This window comes from Ailuropoda melanoleuca, unplaced genomic scaffold (genome assembly GCF_002007445.2).
Source record: "Ailuropoda melanoleuca isolate Jingjing unplaced genomic scaffold, ASM200744v2 unplaced-scaffold11384, whole genome shotgun sequence".
Taxonomy (NCBI): domain Eukaryota; kingdom Metazoa; phylum Chordata; class Mammalia; order Carnivora; family Ursidae; genus Ailuropoda; species Ailuropoda melanoleuca.
The window spans coordinates 597,244-620,379 of record NW_023179820.1 but is presented as its reverse complement, the minus strand read 5'-3'; the positions used below and the strand labels follow the sequence as shown (position 1 = coordinate 620,379).

At 38.7% G+C, this 23,136-nt stretch overlaps 1 protein-coding gene across 12 annotated transcripts in view; it reads right to left on the bottom strand.

Annotated features, from left to right (window-relative positions):
- The window catches only part of SPIDR (scaffold protein involved in DNA repair), a 502,027-nt gene that overhangs the window by 109,364 nt on the left and 369,527 nt on the right, over nt 1–23,136 (bottom strand). For 11 of the 12 annotated variants that reach the window (XR_004622658.1, XM_034650137.1, XM_034650132.1 and 8 more), the window contains one exon: nt 8,382–8,444. The exons of the other annotated variant lie outside the window; for it this stretch is intronic. Coding sequence is in view for 10 of the 11 variants with exons in the window: in XM_034650137.1 (XP_034506028.1) it covers nt 8,382–8,444 (63 nt within the window). In the remaining variant the exon portion in view is untranslated. The remainder of the gene's footprint in view (nt 1–8,381; nt 8,445–23,136) is intronic. 12 annotated transcript variants of the gene reach the window in all.

Genomic DNA, 23,136 nt, shown 5'->3' with positions numbered 1-23,136 from the left:
GCTTCAGGGTTCTATACTCCCAGTGTGGGCGCCAGTCTAGCATATATGAACCTGAGAGTAAACAGCACTACTGTATTGGGCCTATTGAAACAACAGGGAACAGTGTTTAATCATTCCTGGATGATCTGCTTCTGAATCAGGGTTTCACACTCTAGGCTGACTGGCCTAGAAACCAGTCCCACCTAATGCAATGGCTTATAAATCACCCATGTTTATGAAGTACGGGTACATATTCTATCTCCTCTGACTCTACCAGATAAGACACACATTACCTAGGCAAAAGGCAAACGTATAAGGCTTACTGGGTTTTTTCTGAAATATCAATGGTGATTTTCTAAATTCTTCTGTAACCCTAAGAATACCTGTTCTAGAAACAATATCACTGAGAAAAATATTAAATTGCTTTACGATATTTTATAATAATTTCAATTCCAAAGACTAAACCATATTCAGTTTACTGTATTGAGAACAGACAAGGGGTCATTTTTAGAAGACAACTCTATTTCTCAGAGAGAAGGAAGCTTCTCATGTATGAATTTGTTCCATTTCCAGCCCACCTACCTCAGTACATAGGACTACATGCCACACCAGCTGACATTCCACTGAGCTTCTTACCCATCCTCAACTTCCCACCTAACCTGGCACCCAGGACACCCACTGCCTACAGGTCTTTGTTTTGCAATGACTACTGTCTATCCTACATCTGCTCACTCTCCAAACACCAGCTTTCACATGAAGCTCAGAGCAGTCTCCTTTCAGCGGGTAGCCTGCTTTGCCCTCTTCCTGCCAACCTTCTAGAAAGTATGGACTTAGCTTATTTTTTTTTTAAAGATTTTATTTATTTATTCGACAGAGAGAGAGACAGCCAGCGAGAGAGGGAACACAAAGCAGGGGGAGTGGGAGAGGAAGAAGCAGGCTCATAGCGGAAGAGCCTGAGGTGGGGCTCGGTCCCAGATCGCTGGGATCATGCCCTGAGCTGAAGGCAGACGCTTAACCGCTGTGCCATCCAGGCGCCCTGGACTTAGCTTATTTGCATTTATTCACTTCTTATTCGCTTGTGATAATTTAGAAGTTTTTGAAAACAATCTCAAATTTACTAAAAGTTCTAAATACAGTACAAAGCATGTCCCCCCCCAAAAAAAATCATTTGGGAATAAGTTTGTACAAACAAGGACTTTCTCTTACATAACTGCTATACAACCATCAATGGGAGGAAACAAACACGTAATTCTCAGACCCCACTCATACTTCACCCATTGTTCCAGTCATGTCCTTTGTAGCAAAAGGAGATAACTCAGAATCACGTATTGCATTAAGTTGTCATGTCTCTTTAATCCTCTACAACCTGGAAGCGTTTCTCAGTCTTTCTTTGACTTTCACGACCTTAACATTTTTGAAGGATACAGGCCAGTAATTTTGTAGTGCACAATCCTTCAATTTGGGTTTGTCTGATGTTTTGTCATGATGAGATCCAGCCTATCTATCACTGGTAAGAATAACACAAAACTGATGCTATATTCTTCTAAATAGTTGGCACACTATTTCAATTTGTCTCATTACTAACAGTGTTCACTCACTACTTGATTAAGGTGATGTCTGCCAGGCTTCTCAGGTATTTCCTTCTGAAATTAAAAAATACTGTGTGGGAGATACTTTCAAACTATGTAAATATCCTATTCCTTATCAAATTTTTAATTCATTCATTTTTATACATGAGTGTGGACTCATGGATTCTTATACTATGAGCTACAATCCATAACTATTATTTATTTTGATGTTCAAATTGTCCCAGATTTTGCTAGTGGCAACCCCTTGCAAGCTAGCTCCTGTGTCCTTTTGATGTCTCCATCATTCTCTAAGAATTTTCTTACTTTCTGACATAATGAAATGTTCAAAGCTCATCTTATATTTTATCTCATCCAAACCTGAAATCAGCGATTTCATCAAGGAGCCCTGGTTTCTTTCAGATATTTAAAAACTAATATTTGGGTGCTAAATTGCTCATTGCTACCAGAGTTATCACTGCCTCAGGACCTCTTAGTAGACAGAGCTAGGGAGTGTACACACACACACACACACACACACACACACACACACAGTAATACACATTTACTTCTGTTTATTCATCCATTCACTTACTTAGAAAACTATGAGTTGACACCACCATGGGGTTCATTTCAGTTTTCCCCTTTTCTACATTTTGTTAACTCACAGGTACCTCACAGTCAGCACATCCAAAACTAAAAGTAATTTTTCTAGTTTTCTCCAAATCTGTTCACCCTCCTAAATTTCTCATCTCATTAAATGATACCATTTATTTTGTTGCCCAAACCTTAGAATCCTTCTAGATTCTTCCTTTTCCTCCACCTTCCACAACCAATTATTCATGGAGTCCTGCCTTTTACACTTCTCAGCTATTTCCAAATGTACACCATCTTTTTATCCATTAGTTTGTCTAAACAGATGAGTTAGACTTCTTGCTTTTCACACAGGCATTTACAGTTACTTTCTCTTCTGTTCAGAAACTTCTAGTGTATGACACGTATCACATGTAGAGAAAAATCCGAAGAATTTGCTGTAGAAAACTAGAACAAAGTTCTAGATTTTCTCATGACCAGAACCCTGACCCTATTCCTTCTATCTTCATTTACAATGTATGAAAACCCACACTGGCCTCTCTGCTGTTTTGTAAACAAGTCAAGCATGCCCCTGCTTTGCAACTTTTCCACTCACGCTCTCTGCCTGGGACACTCTTCCCCCAGACACCTGCATGGTTTGTTCTCTCACCTCCTTCGGAATTTTTCTCTAATATTACCTTCTCCCAGTGAGGCTTTCCTTGATCCTTAGGTAAAAAGAGTAACCACTCAACATTCACTATCCCCTTATCCAACTTTATTTAAAGCCATAACCACTGTTACTTTCTTATATTGCATCTCTTTGCTGCCAGTCTTTCCCAATTTGTAAGTCCCATTAATTCCATTAGCACAAAGATTGTGTGTGTGTGTGTTTTAAAAGATTTTATTTATTTGACAAAGGGAAAGAGAGAGCACACAAGCAGGCAGAGCAGAAGGCAGAGGGAGAAGGAGAAGCAGGCTCCCCACCCAGCAGAGAGCATGACATAAAGCTGGATCCTGGGACCCTGGGATCATGAGCTGAGCTGAAGGCAGACGCTTAAGCGACTGAGCCACCCAGGCACCCCAGCACAGAGTTTTGTGGGTTTTTTTTTTTTTTGGTCTTATTTTTTGTTGTATCCCTAACACCCAGGACAATGTGTGACACATAATAAATATCTGGCGAATGAACATTTCCTCATGGTCTTCTTAGTTACATTATACAGTAGATTAATATTCTATCATGTAGCATGTTATGATTAAATAATTCTCCTTATACTGGACATTTAGGTTGCTTCTCCCCACCCCCATTATAAGGCGCTGCTACCATGAAGAACAGTGTGTGTGTGCGTGTGTGTGTGCGTGTGTGTGTGTGTGTATGAATGTTTTTGTTTGGTTTTCATCAATTAAATTTCTAGGGATTACTGGGTCAAAGAGTATATCTTTATTGCTATATGTTATGTACTGCTCTCCAAAGTAGTTGTAATGCTTAAAAATTCCATTAGCAATAACTGTGTATAAAGAGTTCTAAAATTTTTCTAAATAATATATATAATTCAAAATTTTAAAGTGCTACAGGAATATATGACAGAAAGTTTCCCTCCCATTCTTGTCCTCCATTCTCCAAATTCCCATGTTTACATAGATATTCACTGTAATTTGTATTTTACATATCCTTCCACAGTTTTTCTCTCTCTTTCCTTATCGCCCTCTCCCCCTCTATTTCCCTCTCTCCCCCTCCCCAACCAATGTATATTCTCCAAAGAAAATAGCACATTTCAAATCTGCTCCTTGCTTTTTGTATTTAACCAATGTCATAAATTTTTCTTTCTTTTTTTTTTTTTTAGGGAGGGGTAAGGGTCAGAGGGACAGAGAGAATCCCAAGCAGGCTCCACACCCAGCACAGAGCCCAATGTGGGGCTCAATCCCACAACTCCAAGATTATGACCTGAGCCGAAATCAAGAGTTGGATATTTAACCGACTGAGCCACCCAGGTGACCCAATGTCATAAATTTTTCTATATAAGTTCATAGAATGCTTCCTCATTCTTCTTTTTTGTAGCTGCATAGATAGCTCTATGGCATTCTATAATATGGATGTACTGTAATTTAGTTTTAATCCTCTAATGCTGAGCATTTAGGCTGTTTCCACGCTTGCTATCCCCAACAATGACTCAGAGAATAACCCTGTACTTCATATGTATGTAAGTGTACCTGTAGGATAAATTCCAAGAGGTGGAAGTGCTGGTCAAAGAGTTAATGCACTTACAATTTACACACCTGCACACATTCACAGCCCCCCATATTTATATATGCATACTAGTAAAGTCCTCTCTATGGGGGTAGTAAAAACTTTTACTTCAAGATAATTCTCCCATGATTTCCTCTAGAATTGTTTTAGCTTTTATGTTTAAATCTTTGATCCATCTGGAATTTATCCTGGTGTGGGATAAGGTGTTGAGATCCAATTTTTTTTTTTTTCCAGATGGCTCATCTGTTGTCCTTGCACCATTTACTGAAATGGTTAATTTTTTCCCACTTTTCTGAAATATGTGTATTATTTACAAAATTTCTATAATTGGGACTGTCTTTTCTGTTCCACTGGTTTACCTATTACATTAAGGGAGAAAAACCCTTTAATTTTAAAAAGTGGCTTTCATTAAATGAACAAAGGAAAAAAAAGAGAGACAAACCAAAAAACAGACTCTTAACTATAGAGAACAAACTGATAGTTACCAGAGAGGAGGTGGGGGTGGGAAAAAACAGATGAAGAGTATACTTATCTTGATGAGCACTGTGTAAGATGTGAAATTGTTAAATCATGCTACTGTACACCTGAAACAAACAAGTACATTAACTACAGTGGAATTAAAATAAAAAAGTTTTAAAAAGAAGTTGCTTTCATTAATTTCTGCTTCTAATAACTAGATGTTACTTATCTTCAGTGTTTTTGTAATAAAGGAAATAACTCCTACCTGTGGTGAAGACCATGGATGGCTGACCAGGACTGGCATTCCTTCTAGCCAGAGCTGAAGCCAGAACCCTCTGGTGGCTGAGTAATGTGGTTCTTCCCTACCCCCTGAACTGGAAAACTACTTACTCTGACTCTCATGTCCTGATCTCTCTTCCACTGCAGGTTCATATCAAATTTGATTTTTCCAGCTCAGTGATTAATGAGACTTCTATCTCAACAAAGCCATACTGGAACTCTAGGCTCCCATTGCTAAACCTCCCAAGTCCCCGCCACCTCAGTAACTTACAACCACCAAACCAATAACCTCACGGTCATATTCCCTTCCCCCTCTACTACCCTAAACCCAATCATCAGCAAGTAACATGCACTCCATCTTTAAAACAGATCCCAACCTTTCAGCTTTTTAACACTTCCTCACTAGCACTCTGGTCCAGCCATCAGTCTTACCTGTCTGGATTGCTGACACAGCCTCCTCATTTGTTTCCTGCACTCTTGTGCCTCCACATTCCATTTCCTCTAGAGCAGCCAAAGCAAACTTTTCAAAGTAAGTATCAGATCACATCCATCCCATGTTTAAAACCTTAAAGTCTCCCCATCATACCTGGCATGAAGCTACCTGCTTCCCCTTTTGCTTATCTCCTGTAATGGCCCCTGGGTTCACTAAACCCCAACCCCACTAGCTTCTCTCCTGCTCTTTGAATGTACCAACTTCATCCTTTTCTCTGTAATAGTTGATGTCTTTGACTAGAAAGTGTGTCTCTCAGAGCTTTTCACCACTGGCTCCACCTCTTCATTCAGGTCCTACCTCAAAGGGTAGGCTTTTCCTTACTAGTCATTCCAAATGACCTTGATACCCTCACCTAAATCACAACATCATTCCCATAATGACAGCAATGCCTTTTGAGCACTTAACTAAGGAGAGAGAGTTGACTTCGGCCTCCATTCAGATTTATGCTGTGCTTGGTTGGGTCCTACCTCCCCCTCCTTCCCAGGTGTATAGGTTAAGAGGGTGGCTGGGGAGGCGAACAGAGGAGGCTGCAATCCTCAGGGAAATTCCTCATTGGTAAACCCCTCCAGTACTGGCTTGGCCATGTGGCTAGGTTTGGTGTGAGTGGAAGTCATTGCTAAGGACCAGCCACCAGCACTCTGCCCTCAGTGCAGCCAAGACAGACTGAGGGTGGAGGCCACAGGTTTCAGAAATGAGAACACCGCACCCTAAACCGCTGTTGACACTGTGCTTATACTTTAAACAGTGCAATTTAAAAAGTGTCTACATGTCACTAACTGTGATGAATGACCTAAAAAAGTTTATATACTTGAATAAAACATAACATGGAAAAAAACTGACCTTTAATAAATTGACAGGATGTATTGGCTACTGCTCTCCAAGGTCGCAGTAGTATATAGCTGAATTAATATTTCATTTTGGGCAGGAAGAAAAGTCTTCCCCCCCCCTTTTTAAAAGATTTTATTTATTTATTTGACAGAGAGACAGCCAGTGAGAGAGGGAACACAAGCAGGGGGAGTGGGAGAGGAAGAAGTAGGCTCCCAGTGGAGGAGCCTGATGTGGGGCTCGATCCCAGAATGCCGGGATCACACCGAGCCAAAGGCAGACACTTAAACACTGTGCCACCCAGGTGCCCCAGTCTTTCCCTTTTGAATAACACTGTTCAAAGTGTCTTTCATGGCAAATTCTTTTTGTGTATATAATATATAGGAAATATTTCATTAAGTATTGAATTGCAGCTTTCTGTAAATTACAAGATCACAGTTATCAAAGTATGGAGAAGAACACTACATGATGCAGAACGGAAAATAAAGAATATTTTATCTACTAATCATCTTAATATTAGTATTTTCCATCACATCTATGTGGGCTAAATTTGGCTTAAAATACCTTCCACTTAAAAAAAAAAATCCCATAGCATGTATATGTAAAATCCACATTTTAAGGCTTTCGTAAACCTCAGCAGCTATCTATCCAACAGATATTGGCTGAGAAAATCAAGATGCTAGCAAGGGCTGTCACTGCAGTAAAACAAAGTAGAATAAATAAGAGTATTCTAGATTGAGTCAGTACACAAGACTCAATATGCCAGAACCCTCACATATGAATGAGATCCATTCCAAGACCTTGATAATTTCCCACGTTTACAAAGATTCAGAATATCTGTACATGTTTTGCCTTCTACCAAATCACATTTTTGTTGAATTTTCTGTGAACGGACTCACATAATTCAAAACTACTTTTTCAGTCTTTTTCAACCTTCACTGAAGTTTCCTCTCTTACTGATGACCTTTTTTAAATAAGAAAAACATGAACACTTTACAAGAGTTACTGTTTATTAGAGGTCTCAGAGAATATGACACAGTGGTGGCACAGGGTCTCTCACTTGGCTGCATGTAGCAAGCCTAAGGCAATTTCTTAGTCTGACACAGTCACCACCATTCACTATGTGCCTTGCATAGACTGCAGGGCCATTCTCAGCCAAGGCTATGGATGCTAATCCTTGCATGTCAGGGGCCACTCTGGTTTGTGCACAAATACCACCTAGCCCAGAACACCACATCAAGGCCTGTCACTGCCACACAGATCTGCCATTGCTTCTAGGCCCCAGCAGTCTGTGGCTAGATTGGATCAGATCTCGCAAAAGTGCTAGTTTCCTTTCCTCTGCCAAACCTGCTGGCAAATATTCCAATTTACTTCATTATCGAACAAGAAGCCATTTTGGGAATTTGTTAACTTCTAACCTAGCTTTTCCATGGGTTGGGTTGGGTAAAGCTGAGATAGTCAGCAAGGCTTCTGTGTTGGGTGGTGGCTGAGTTCCGGGACTTCATTTGGTCATCCTCTCTTGACCGTTTGTCCTTATCACCTTAGAGGCCAAATAAGGAAAAGCAGCTCTTAATGACATGCATCCATTTGTGCTTGCTTTATTACCATCACTTTTTACTTAAAAGTTTCAAGAACTCTTAAGCCCTTAGTACTATTATGCTTAAGCACCTACTATTTAATAACCTCACCATCATTGAGCACTTATTTGTAAAGGTCATAATCTTTAAAAATGTCTCATCTTGGGAAAATTGGGTGGTTCAGTCAGTTAAGAGTCTGACTGTTGATTCTGGCTCAGGACATGAGATTGTGCCCCGCATCAAGCTCCATGCTCAGCAGGGAGTCTGCTTGTCTCCCCTCTCTCCCTCTTTCTCTCCCATCACTCAAACCCTCCCCCAACCCGTTCACAGGCACACACCCTCTCTGTCTCTAAAATAAATAAATAAATCTTAAAAAAATGTCTCACCTAAAGAAGGTACTCAAGTAAATCTGTTGAATTGAATCTTCAGAGATAAAGCAGAAAATGAATCTGAGACAAAAATAATGGAAATAAAAAATATTCAGAAATAACATTAAGTGTTGCAGAGAGAAAAAGTCAGAATTGATTAGTTTTATTTATCTAATTTCTTAATTTACAGAGTATCTATTTGCACAAAGATTTGCTTACTTCAAAAAATTTTTAAACAGCACCTCAACTATGCATGAGTATTTTGAGCATCTACTAATTAAATTTCCCTTTTAAATCACAGCTCAATAGTTGTAGTCTATACTATAAGATTTTATAGTTTTAATAACCTTTTTTTTTTAATATTTATTTGACAGAGAGAGAGAGAGAGCACAAGCAGGGGGAGTGGGAGGCAGAGGGAGAGGGGAAAGCAGGCTCCCCACCAAGCAGAGAGCCCAATGTGGGGCTCAATCCTAGGACCCCGGGTTCATGACCTGAGCCAAAGGCAGGGGCTTAACCGACTGAGCCACTCAGGCACCCCTATAGTTTTAATACTTATTATCCAGTAATGTGTCCAGTAATTTTGGAACTTTGAATTCTTTTTTTTTTTAAGATTTATTTATTTATTTCAGAGAGAGAGAGCACGCATGAACAGGAAGGGCAGAGTGAGAGAGAGAGAGAGAGAATCTTAAGTAGACTCTGCTCTAAGCGCGGAGCCCAGTACAGGGTCTCATGACCCTGAGATCACAACCTGAGCGGAAACCAGGACTTGGACGCTCAACCGACTGTGCCACCCAGCTCCCCAACTTTGAATTCTTTTAAAAAGACAGAACATTAAGTTAAATGATAGAAATATATCATGGCACATTCTGCATTCCATAGCTATTGGCATTCTAAAATGAAATTTTAGGGCTTTGGGTCATTGCTATTTTCCTCTATTTCCTTCCTACATTTTTACTTCTCTCTTCCTAGTGAGTTCTTTCTAATTTTTTTTGGGGGGGGGATACAAATGATTCCAATTTCCCTCTATGGGCCTCCCTAAATTCCAGAGACTGGGAAGCAAACTCTACATGTCTGGGGTTCTCTCGTGACTGAAATCCCTGATGTGATTTAGGACCTGTCAATCAAAGTCAGAAGTGATATCATATCAAGGCAGAGCTCCTGATTTTTGCTACTTCTGCTAGCAAGCATAACGGTGACAAAGATCTCAGGGTTTGGCGAATTGCTTTGAAGGGTTAAAAGGCAAGAATGAGGCTTTTAGTTCATTGATTCAGCTTGTAGTCCACACAGTGTGTCTCTAGAGTGGTATTAATGACTGCTTTCTGATCACGCAGCCCCCTACTGTTAGCCATGGCTCTGGAGCTGGTGGAGAACTGAAGCACCAAACCTCTGGTTGTAGAAGGGAGAGCAGCTCCCACGGTGGCCTGGCTCTTCAGTGCTGCTCTGATTGTCTTTCTTAAAACTTCAGCACAGAGTCTGTTTCTTTAGTTTTCCCAATGATTCTATAAGCATCCTGAATCCTTTAATAAATCTCTTTCTGCTTAAGATGGATAGAGTAGACTTCTTTCTCAATTAGCAATTCTCATATCGGACAGATTGGATTTAAACTAAAGACTGTTGTTAGACATACAGAAGGACACTATATTATTCTTAAAGGGTGTATCAAACAAGTGGATATGACAATTATAAATACCTATGCTCCCAAAAGGGGAGCAGCTAGATACACAAGCCAACTCTTAATCAGAAAAAAGAGACATATGGATAATAATATGTTAATAGTAGGGGACCTCAACACTCCACTCTCAGCAATAGACAGATCACCTAAGCAGAAAATCAACAAAGACAAGAGCTTTGAATGACATACAGGACCAGATGGACCTTATAGATATATACAGAACACTACATCCCAGAACAACAGAATACTCATTCTTTTCGAATGCAGATGGAACTTTCTCCAGAATAGACCATATACTGCATCGTAAAACAGGTCTTAACTGATACCAAAACACAGAGATTATTCCCTACATAGTCTCAGACCACAATGCTTTGAAATTGGAACTCAATCACAAGGAAAAATTTGGAAGAAACTCAAACACTTGGAAACTAAGAACCATCCTACTCAAGAATGATTGGGTAAACCAGGAAATTAAAAACCAATTTAAACAATTTATGGGGACCAACAAGAATGAAAACACAATGGTCCAAAACCTATGGGACGCTGCAAAGGCAGTCCTAAGGGGAAAATACATAGCCATCCAAGCCTCACTCAAAAGAATAGAAAAATCTAAAATGCAGTTTTTATATTCTTACCTCAAGAAGCAGGAGGTGGAGCAGAAGAACAGGCCTAACACACGCACAAGAAGGCAGGTGATCAAGATTAGAGCAGAGATCAATGAATTATAAACCAGGAGCACAGTAGAGCAGATCAACAGAACTAGAAGCTGCTTCTTTGAAGGAATAAATAAGATTGATAAGCCACTGGCCAGACTTATTCAAAGAATAGAGAAAGGACCCAAATTAATAAAATTATGAATGAAAGAGGAGAGATCACAACCAAAACCAATGAAATAGGAAGGATCATTAGAAACTTTTATCAACAACTTTATGCCAACAAATTAAACAACCTGGAAGAAATGGATGCCTTCCTGGAAACATATAAACTACCAAGACTGAAACAGGAAGAAATTGATTATTTAAATAAACTGATTAATTATGAAGAGATGGAAGCAGTAATCAAAAACCTCCCAAAAAACAAGACTCCAGGGCCTGATGGATTCCCTGGGGAATTCTACCAAACATTCAGAGAAGACATAGTACCTATTCTCCTGAAGCTGTTTCAAAAAATAGAAACAGAAGGAAAACTACCAAACTCATTCTATGAGGCCAATATTACCCTGATCCCCAAACCAGGCAAAGACCCCATCAAAAAAGGAGAATTATAGACCGATTTCCCTGATGAATATGGACGCCAAAATTCTCAACAAGATCCTAGCTAATAGGATCCAACAGTACATTACAAGGATTATCCATCATGACCAAGAGGGATTCATCCCTGGGATGCAAGGGTGGTTCAACATTCACAAATCGATCAGTGTAATAGACCATATCAAAAAGAAAAGACTTAAGAACCATATGATCCTCTCAATTGATGCAGAGAAAGCATTTGACAAAATAAAGCATCCTTTCCTGATAAAAACACTTCAGAGTGTAGGGATAGAGGGTACATTCCACAATCTCATAAAAACCATCTATGAAAAGCCTACAGCAAATATCATTCTCAATGGGGAAAACCTGGAAGACTTTCCCTTAAGATCAGGAACACGACAAGGAAGCCCAGTCTCGCCATTATTATTCAACATAGTACTAGAAGTCCTTGCAACAGCAATCAGACAACAAAAAGGGATAAAAGGTATCCAAATTGGCAAAGAAGAAGTCAAAATGTCTCTCTTCGCAGATGACATGATACTCTATACGGAAAACCCAAAAGAATCCACTCCCAAACTATTAGAAGTTATAGAGCAATTCAGTAATGTAGCGGGATACAAAATCGATGCTCAGAAATCAGCTGCATCTCTATACACGAATAATGAGACTGAAGAAAGAGAAATTAGGGAATCCATCCCATTTGCAATAGCACCAAAAACCATATGTTACCTTGGAATTAACTTAACTGGAGATATAAAGGATCTATATTCTAGAAACTACAAATCACTCTTGAAAGACATTGAAGAAGACACAAAAAGATTTGAAAAATATTACATGCTCATGAATCGGAAGAATTAACATAGTTAAAATGTCCATGCTACCCAGAGCAATCTACACTTTCAATGCTATCCTGATCAAAATACCGAGGACATTTTTCAAAGAACTGGAACAAATAGCCCTTAAATTTGTATGGAACCAGAAAAGGCCCCGAATCGCCAAAGAACTGTTGAAAAGGAAAAACAATGCTGGGGGCATAGCAATGCCGGATTTCGAGCTGTACTACAAAGCTGTGATCACAAAGACAGCATGGTACTGGCACAAAAACAGACACATAGACCAATGGAATGGAACAGAGAACCCAGAAATGGACCCTCGGCTCTTTGGGCAACTAATCTTTGATAAAGCAGGAAAAAACTTCCAGTGGAAAAAAGATAGTCTTTTCAATAAATGGTGCTGGGAAATTGGACAGCTACATGCAAAAGAATGAAACTTGAGCACTCTCTCACACCATACACAAAGATAAACTCCAAATGGTTGAAAGACCTTGATGTGAGACAGGAATCCATCAAAATTCTAGAGGAAAACATAGGCGGCAACCTCTACGACATCGGCCAAAGCAACCTTTTTCATGACACATCTTCAAAGGCAAGAGAAACAAAAGATAAATTAACTTGTGGGACTTCATCAAGATCAAAAGCTTCTGCACAGCCAAGGAAACGTTAAAAAAACTAAGAGGCAGCCCACGGAATGGGAGAAGATATTTGCAAATGACACTACAGATAAAAGACCAGTATCCAAGATCTACAAAGAACTTCTCAAACTCAATACACGAGACACAAATAAACAAATCAAAAAACGGGCAGAAGATATGAACAGATAGTTTTCCAATGAAGCCATACAAATGGCTAACAGACACATGAAAAAATGTTTAGCCATCAGGGAAATCCAAATCAAAACCACACTGAGATACCAGCTTACGCCAGTTAGAATGGCAAAAATTAACAAGGCAGGAAGCAACAAATGCTGGAGAGGATTTGGAGAAAGGGGATCCCTCTTACACTGTTGGTGGGAATGCAAGCTGGTATAGCCACTTTGGAAAACAGTGCAGAGGTCCCTCAAAAAGTTAAAAATTGAGCTACCCTAGGATCCAGCCATTGCCCTACTGGCTATTTACCCCAGTGATACAGACGTAGTGAAGAGAAGGGGCATATGCACCCCAATGTTCATAGCAGCATTGTCCACTATAACTAAATCGTGGAAGGTGCCGAGATGCCCTTCAACAGATGATTGGATTAAGAAGTTGTGGTCCATATATACAATGGAATATTACTCAGCTATCAGAAAGAACGAATCCTCAACATTTGCTGCAACGTGGACGGCACTGGAGGAGATAATGCTAAGTGAAATAAGTCAAGCAGAGAAAGACAATTATCATATGATTTCTCTCATCTATGGAACATAAGAACTAGGAAGACCGCTAGGAAAGAAAGGATAAAGAAAGGGGGGTTAATCAGAAGGGGGAATGAAGCATGAGAGGCTATGGACTATGAGAAACAAACTGAGGGCTTCAGAGGGCAGGGGAGTGTGGGAATGGGATAGACTGGTGATGGGTAGTAAGGAGGGCACGTATTGCATGGTTCACTGGGTGTTATACGCAACTAATGAATCATTGAACGTTACATCGGAAACCGGGGATGTACTGTATGGTGACTAACATAATATAATAAAAAAACATTAAAAAAAAGAAAAATACAGAAAAAAATAAATAATAAATAAAAAATTAAAAAAAGATGTGGTCCATTTACACAATGGAATATTACTCAGCAATCAGAAAGAACGATTACCCAACATTTGCAGAAACATGGATAGGACTGGAGGGATTTTTGCTAAGCGAAGTAAGTCAAGCAGAGAAAGACAATTATCATGTGGTTTTACTCATTTATGGAATATAAGAAATAGCAGGAAGATCGATAGGAGAAGGAAGGGAAGACTGAAGGGGGAATGAACTATGAGAGAATGTGGACTCTGGGAAACAAACTGAGGACTTCAGAGGGGAGTGGGGTGGGGGAATGGGATAGGCCAGTGATGGGTATTAAGGAGGGAACATATTGCATGGTGCACTGATGTTATACGCAAGTAATGAATCATGGAACTTTACATCAGAAACTAAGGATATACTGTATGGTGATTAACATAGGATAATAAAAATTTATTATATAAAAAAAAGCAGTACAGACCTCTGTCAGACATTACAATAGCCTATGTAGACAATGATAAATATCTACATAGCTTCTAGGACTTCCTGCCCTAAAGATGAGACCCCAGTAGAGATTTGGTAATCAATACACTGGGAAAGGATAATTCTACCCTATATTAGTTTTACTGAGTTATAATTGATGTATAACACTTTATTAGTTTAAAGGGTACAGCATGCACTTTTCTTGACTAGCATGACTATTTTATCATTTTGTCACTAGTACATGTTTCCAAATTGTTACGATTTCAGATTTAATTTTATTTCTTAGTATAGCATTCAACCATTTCTTAGAAAGTGTTTCTGAGTAAATTTCTCTACACATAGGGGAAATAGCTCTGGGTTCTATTGCCCAAGGCTGCATAGAAAGCCAAAAATTACGTCTGCCGGATTTTTACCCAGTGCGAAGTAGGTGAGCATGCTGACTTCCTATTACCTCCCAGAAGTCAGAGGCAGCTTGGCCCAAACACCTTCTCCTTAGGGTAGTCTGTTTGTATATTTGATGCTTGCTTATAGTTCTTTCACAGTTCTTTTAACTGGTAACAGAGCAAACCTCAGGGTCCCTCTCTCAACTAAAGTGTTAACCTGATGATCTATAGGCTTTCTGGGTCAAGGTGTTAAATTAAGCATTATAGTCAGTAATAGAAGAGATTCACTGGAAACTTTAGTTATCCCCATGGATGATAAAAATTTTCCTCCAGCTGTTTAATACACCATTATTTCATTTCTGTGGGGCCGATGGACTGCAAAACAAACAAACAAAAAGAAGCAGTGATCTTTCTGACAAATGTTTTGTGAAAGGTAAGTCCGTGAGTGTTGAATGGGCTAGGTGGTACCTGGGCCAGGTGAGAGCAGTTCCGTGTGCCAGTCAAGGCTGGGCCAGGCACTTAGGCTATCCTCTGGCTCAGGCCGGAGCATGACGCTCAAGAAGAAATAGTGACTTTAACGAATATCTTTGCTGATCTCAGGGTATATAAAGAGTGCAGGGTTTCCTTTGGAGGGACACAGTGAGTCAGAACATGAAGTCTTCTCTCTTACTTTTGTATTTGAAAAAATTCTTTTTTCTTTGCTTTTAAAAGCTGCATCTGTGCCCTCCTTAGAGGGCACGTATTGCATGGTGCACTGGGTGTTATACGCAACTAATGAATCATCGAACTTTACATCAAAAACCAGGGATGTACTGTATGGTGACTAACATAATAAAACATATTATTATAATAAAAAAAATAAAAGCTGCATCTGGGATCTAGATGAGAATCTAGACTGGAGTTGGGATTATTTTGAACTTAAGTTCACTATGCTTTTTTCAAGTCATACTATTGCCATGTACCCTGAATGAAGATGCCTCATACATATTAAGTGATAGTAATGATGAATGCAATTAGTAAAAAGCACTCTGTCTCCTTCCCCTCTCTCTTCAGCCACACTTAGTGAATTTCTGCCCTGCACTAGGCCCTGGTTCCTATGCTAGAGTTGCAAACCTCGATGAAACAAATTTCTTACACTGATGAAGTTTGCAGTTCTGTGGAATCTACACAACAAAAAACTCAGATTTTTAAAAAAAATAGCTCATGAGACATGCCCAAAACGGGGTAAATTTAAAAATACTCCAAATCCAGAACATTTAGTTTAAAATTCAGTGCATAGACACCAATCAGAATGGCTAAATAAAAACATACTGAAAAAAAATACTGAAAACACCAAATACTGTTGAGGATGCAGAAAAACTGAGTCACTCATAGATCGCTGGTGGGAATGTAAACTGGTACTGCCACTCTGGAAACAATTTGACAGTTTCTTATTAAATTAAACATGTAACTATCCCATGACTGAGCAATTATGCCTTTGGGCTTTTATACCAGAGAAATGAAAACTCAGGTTCACACAGAAACCTGTACATGAATGTTCATAATAGCTTTATTCATCCTCGTCAAAAACTGGAATTAGTCTAGCTATTCTCCAACAGAGAAATGTTGAGTCAAACTGTGGTGGCTGTATACCATGGAGCACTACTTGGCCAACAACAACAACAAAACAAATCATTGATATTTGCAGCAACTTAGAATTATGCTGAGTGAAAAAAAGTCAATTCCAAAAGTTTATGCATCGTATATTCATACAGCATTTATATAATATTCTTGAAAAGAGAAAATTAGAGAAATGGAGAGCAATTCAGTGGTTGCTAGGGCCTAGAGTGGGGGTAGGGGGTGAAGTACACTGGGAAGGTGGGGCAGGAGGGAAGTGCATGTGGTTATGAAAGGACAAAAGGAGGATATATTGTACGTGCTGAAGATGTTCAGCATCTGGAGTGTAGTGGTCCATACACAAACCTAAATAAGTAATAAAATTGCATAAAACTGAATACACAAACACATACAAGTAAAATGGGAAATCCAAACAAGATTGGTAGATTACATCACTGTAATATACTGGTTGTGATATTGTACTACAGTTTCACAGAATGTTAACTATGAGGGAAACTGGGTAAAGGATGCATGCGGTCTCTTCTGTATTATTTCTTAAAACTGCATGTAACTCTACAATTATCTCAATAAAAATTCCAATTTAAAAAAGACAAAACAACAAAAAAACACAGCATTAAAAACTTTAATGAACACATTTATAGCATTCACTACCAAAATATGCCTGTGGGCTCTGTGTCAGACAACAATTAAAATTACTATTGGTTCCATCATAAAAACATCTACCACCTAGGCACAAGAAATAGTGAGATTCAAAGTGAGCATCTGTCCAATTAAAATCATTTTATCACAACTTTGATTTGGTAATAAAGCGAGTTTAACCATCTATAGTACAAATGGATACTTAGAACCTGAAAGATGCTTATTCACAAAGGACCTGATGGAATCTCCCCAGTCAGGTCCCTCCATGGTACCACGTGAGCTACTTTCATTCACTGTTCAGGGAGGTTAAAGAGATGTGTCCACATGTCTGAGGTAGAACACAGCCACATGGACTCACACCAAGGGCTACACTTTCTCTCTTCTGGGTCTGATCCAAGTGGTAACACTTTACTCATAAAATACATGAGTAATAATTCTATACAGCGATATCTGAGTAGGAGTGATTTTTCTTCCCTCTCTCTTCTTAATTTTCTTCTTCACTTCATGTTTGACATCTACTTTTCCACATCCTGATACCTGCTTTTTTTAAATTATCATTTCCATATCTAATCATAAAAAGGAAAAACAACAATTTTTCCACATCTCATGTACCACAGGCAGCATGGCATGAAGGCCTAACAACAGCAGACTAGTAACACTAGTAACGTTTTCGTGGCCCTACTGGTTCTATTATCTTCCTTTCCTAAAGAAAAAGCATCTTAGTCCTTTCATTGCTACCCACACAGCTAGAAAAAGTAAGAGGTGACACTGAAATGCTCAGTAACGTTTTTTTTTTCTTCATCCAAAAGTCTGAACAACTTTCTGATTGAAAAGATGATTTTTTGTTTAAAAATATGTTTAAAGGATGCCTGGTAGGCTCAGTTTGTAAAGCATGTGACTCTTGATCTCAGGGTTGTGAGTTCAAGTCCCATGTTGGGCATGGAATCTACTTAAAATAAATAAATAAACAAACAAGTTTTAGACATCAAAAAATAGTGTTACTAATATTAATTTTCTAAACACCTGATTATAGACACCTGTTTCAACAGCTGGGTTCTTTATAAGTGGAGCTAACAGTAGTAATTGCTCATATTTCAAATAAAAATATGGCTAGTATTTTTTCTATTATCTGTAGCAGGTTTCCATTCCAGTAAATAAGAACAACCATTTTTGTGATATGACCAGTGGGTCTAAATGATTACTGTTATAGCGAGCTACAGAATGTGAAACAAGTTAGCTGCTACATTTATAAAATCAAGTTACTCTGTGCCCTTATTTGCTTTAAATGCTCAGAGTCACACGGACCTGGTTGTGAGTTCTAGCTTAGGCTGAGATGAGTCTTCAGTCTCCTTACCTTTCAGCAGACTCCTCTAAGCAAGGGGAACACTCACACCCACCTCTCTGAGGTGCTGGCCTTTTCCGTTACTGCTGTGCAGAGTGTCACCAGCAGGTACATATTTTACATGCTTTCTTTCATTACTATCTCCACAAACAAAGAAAAACACAAGCGCTTGGGATATCATTAGTTCCCAACAAAATTCTCTTCTTCTCCCCAGTGATCATAGTCAAATTGAAATGTTGCATAGAGTAAACACAATTATAGTTTGCTAACATTCTTTGGGCTAAGAACAAAATGTTTCATGATCTCAACTTAAAAGCAGTATTATAAAAAAAGACTAGAAGAGGGGCACCTGACTGGCTCAGTTGGTAGAGCATGTGACTCTTGATCTTGGGGTCATAAGTTTGAGCCCCACATTAGGTGCACAGATTAAACAAACAAACAGACTAGAAGATAACATACAGAATGATTATACAGGGGACAGAATTAGAACAATTTTTCTATTTATGCAAATTTTGAAACTTTCCATAGATGTCACTATATTGCTTTTATTGTTTAAAGTTACAGTAAAAATATTAATGGACCAGGCTGCCACTGCACAGTCATATTACTTCATGCATAAGACGGGCTGTGAGCACAAACAGTGAAAGAGTACAACGTTGAGCAATGCTGCTTGTATTTTGAGTTTTGCCAAGCCTAGCCCATGCCTGGGTACCATGTGTTAACTCTCAAATTTCAGACCAGGCAAAACTTTGCTATTTGTTTGAAAAAGATGGGATGGTGGTTCAACTTGGCATTTCACTATCAGTATAGTCAACCACAGTGCAGAGCATGTCAAAATTGAATTAAAATATAAATATCTGTTATGGTATGTAATGAAAAAAGTTGTGAAAAAACATTTCCTAACCCCCTTCCATTTTTCTAAAAATAGTCCATTCCAAAGGGTTTAACTCAAAATATGTTCCATTTGGGTGTTGGGGAGGGGGATGTGTGTGTGCAGAATTCTCTTTTACATCTGTGACTCCTGCAAAAATATCTGGCAGTACATTCAGTTCTGTGTCTTAAAACCTCACAGGGCCAATTTAAAAATAATATTATAAATGCTCATGGTTATCATCACTTAACTAATCTAAAGCAATAAAACTGTTGGACCTTTAGTCTTCTTAGATCATCCTGAGGTAACAGCTGAATTGTGGCCTCTGGTCTCATTAGGAAGACTTAGTTTGTCACAGAGTACATTTTATATAAAACAAGGAGCTGTATTTCACTGCCTTTCAGAAAATAAACTACAGCAATCATCGATAACTGCATTTTGATTCTCTAAATTTTTGGTGAATTATCAACTCTGAAAAGTCAAATATGAATTATTCGTCAACTCTCCATTTCTTTTACATATGTTCTGAGCAAATAAAATCTAAGTCCACTTTCCAGATACATATTTCCTCTTTCACCATTTGCCCAATATATTTATTGTGATGATTCATGAATCCAGTACTCTTCTGTGCTACTTTTTAATTTAAAAAAATGCAGTCATATTTGAGTGGTTTTAAGATTTGTGTGGTTTTAAAATTCATCAACTAATACACTAAATATGCAATATGAGGAGGTAAGACCCAAGTGATTATAAACAAATGCCTACATTTTAAGAACCGTTCATAAACTGATCCTAATATAGGTTTTCCTTAAAATCTATTGTTACAAATAAGTTCAAAGCCTTAAACCAAAGACTGTGGTCTTTATTCTCCCAGTGTTACAAGGCCATGGGAGGAGTCACGATTTAGGTTTGGTGGGTGCCCCAGGGAAGAGCAGAGACTTGGGGCTCACATTTCCCCTCCACCATCCAGTGCCTACATGAGCTTCAGCAGTTTGAAGGTGGTCAGAAATTTGGGTGCCCTCACTGAGGTGTGCCTTAGTCTCTTTACAATTCCCTCCCTTCCTATGGAGTCCCTCATTCCTTCTCCTTCCTCCCTCTTCCCTGAGGATGCTTGGGGTTGGTCCCATTTTTGCTCTAATAGTCTATAGTTCTCCCTTTAAGGCCTCCATTTAATTATTTATTTATTATTTATGTTCAATTAACATAAAGTGTATTATTACAGAGGTAGAATTTAGTTATTAATCAGTTGCATATAACACCCAGTGCTTATTCTACCAAGTGCCCCCCTTAATGCCTATCACCCAACCCTATCCCCCCACCACCCTCCCCTCCAGCAACCCTTTGTTTCCTAGAGTCAAGAGTCTTCTATGATTTGTCTCCCACTCTGTTTTTGTCTAATTTTTCCTTCCCTTCCCCTATGTTCATCTGTTTTGTTTCTTAAATTCCATGTATGAGTGAAATCATATGATACTTCTCTTTCTCTGACTGACTTATTTCACTTAGCATAATACCCTCTAGTTCCATCCAGGTCGTTGCAAATGGCAAGATTTCATTCTTTTTGATGGCTGAGTAATATTCCATTGTGTGTATACACACACACACACACACACACACACACACCCCACATCTTTTTTATCCATTCATCTGTTGATGGACATCTGGGCTCTTTCCATAGTTTGGCAAATGTGGACATTGCTGTTATACACAGAGGAGTGAATGTGCCCTTTCAAATCACTATGTTTGTATCCTTTGGATAAATACCTAATAGTGCAATTGCTGGGTTGTAGGGTAGCTCTATTTTTAACTTTTTGAGGAACCTCCATACTGTTTTTCAGAGTGGCTGCACCAGTTTGCATTCCCACCAACAGTGTAAGAGGGTTCCCCTTTCCCCACATCCTCGCCAACATCTATTATTTCCTGAGTTGTTAATTTAAGCCGTTCTGACTGGTATGAGGTAGTATCCCATTGTGGTTTTGATTTGTAGTTCCCTGATTAAGGCCTCCAATTTAGTATGAGTTTGGCACTGTGTCTTCCTTCCAGTGGTTATAGCCATTTTACATTTTTTGAGTCAACAGTGCTAATAAATGGACTTGATCTACACCCCACATGATTAAGAACCAATCATTTTGCATTAGCCACACAGATTTACCCAAAGATCAGGGAATTACAGGTCAAGTGACATTTGCTGAATAAGAAGTTAGTAATCTCTTCTCTAGAACATTTAGCCCATATGCACCTCTCAAAGTTGGGTATGTGAGCCGAGATGAATGTGTGGGTAACTAAGAGAAGCTCCATGTCCTCAAGTTCTACTGCTCTGGAAAAGGTCAGTTGTACAACATATCAGAAGGCAGCTCCAAATTGCCCTTGGACCAAGGTAAGTATATCTGTCATATGTACAATCAATAATGTTATTTCATAGCAATCTAAAGCTCCAAAGCACTTTACACACCTCTTCAACACTATAAAACAATGTGTAAAATATATTATTCTCTCTGCTTAATGTGAGAAAACTAAAGCTCAGAAGCAGTAATTAAGTTGCCCAGTATTGTAAGACCATGCGGAGTACCAGAGCTGACAACGGAATTTAGAGTCTTTCATTACAAATGCTGGATTCTTTCCCTCCCACCCCCCTTTACTGCTTTCCTCAGGATGTACATTAAACATTGCTTTCATCCATATTTTTATACTATTAACACTTACTCATGTGCTTTCTATTTGCCCTGGTGTTCATTCTCTCACTTGTAAACCATAAATCCTGGTATAAAGTTTGTGATTTTTTTTTTTTAAGTTTCTGATTTTTATCTTACTGTGGGGTTCCTAAAGGTATACTGGTATACTCTCTGTATCATTTTGTAATTCAACATATTTGAAAGACAAAGTATGCAGAGAAATCCCAACATTTCTAAATGTCACATCATTTTACCCCATGGGACAGTAGATATTTTACCTGAAAGTTAGTACATTAAGCCCTGTAATTTTACACATTCTCTTCTGTATGTAGTTCAAAAATACATAAGCATAGGGGCACCTGCGTGGCTCAATTGGTTAAGCTTCTGCCTTCAGCTCAAGTCATGATCCCAGGGTACTGGGATCAAGCCCCAAGGCAGTTTCCTGGCTTCAACGAGGAGCCTGCTTCTCCTTCTTCCCACCACTCATGCTCTCTCCTGCTGTCTCTCTCTCTCTCTCCCTCTCAAATAAATAAATTAAAAAAAATACATAAACATGCACTTGTACCTTCAAGTGTTATTTTGATGTGTAGGGTGGGAAGTGGGAACTGTAGTAAACAGTGTCTGAAAAATTCTTTTATCCTTCAAAGGAAATACAAAACATAAAAAAATTTACCTATTTGTATGGGTCATGCATTAGCAAACTATGGCCTATGGGCCAAATCCTGCCTGTCATCTGTCTTTGTAAATAAAGTTTTCTTGGAACTCAGCCATGCCCATCTATTTACATATTAGTGTCTATGGCTGCTTTCACAGACTTGACAGTGTAACAGAATAGCTAACTTGAATAACTGTAACAGAAACTGTGTTGTGGCCTACCAAGCCTAAAATACTGTGTTTGCCAACTACTGGTCTATAGAAATGCAAAAAAAAAAAAAAAAAAAGGTAAGACTTACTATGTGGCCAGCAATGCATCTTTGTTACCTCATTTAATTCCGTAAACTATTTGGTGAGGTGGGTGATAATTGAGTAACTATTACCGTACTAACACATGTAATCACTAAATCTCTAATACTGTCATACTCTATTCTGGGGAAAAAGAAAGTGGAAGTGGGAAAGGGGAAGAATGAAGGACAATTTTTTTCTTGGGATTCAGACTGGGATCCTATGAGAGATGGCTATATCTCTTCAAATAGCTGCTATTAAAGAAAGAATTTTAGCCCTCATATTTTTATGACTTAATCATTTAGCACTTTTCAAAGGCCTAAGCTCACTTTTGCTAATAAATTAAGTTGAAAAGGAGGATATATTTTC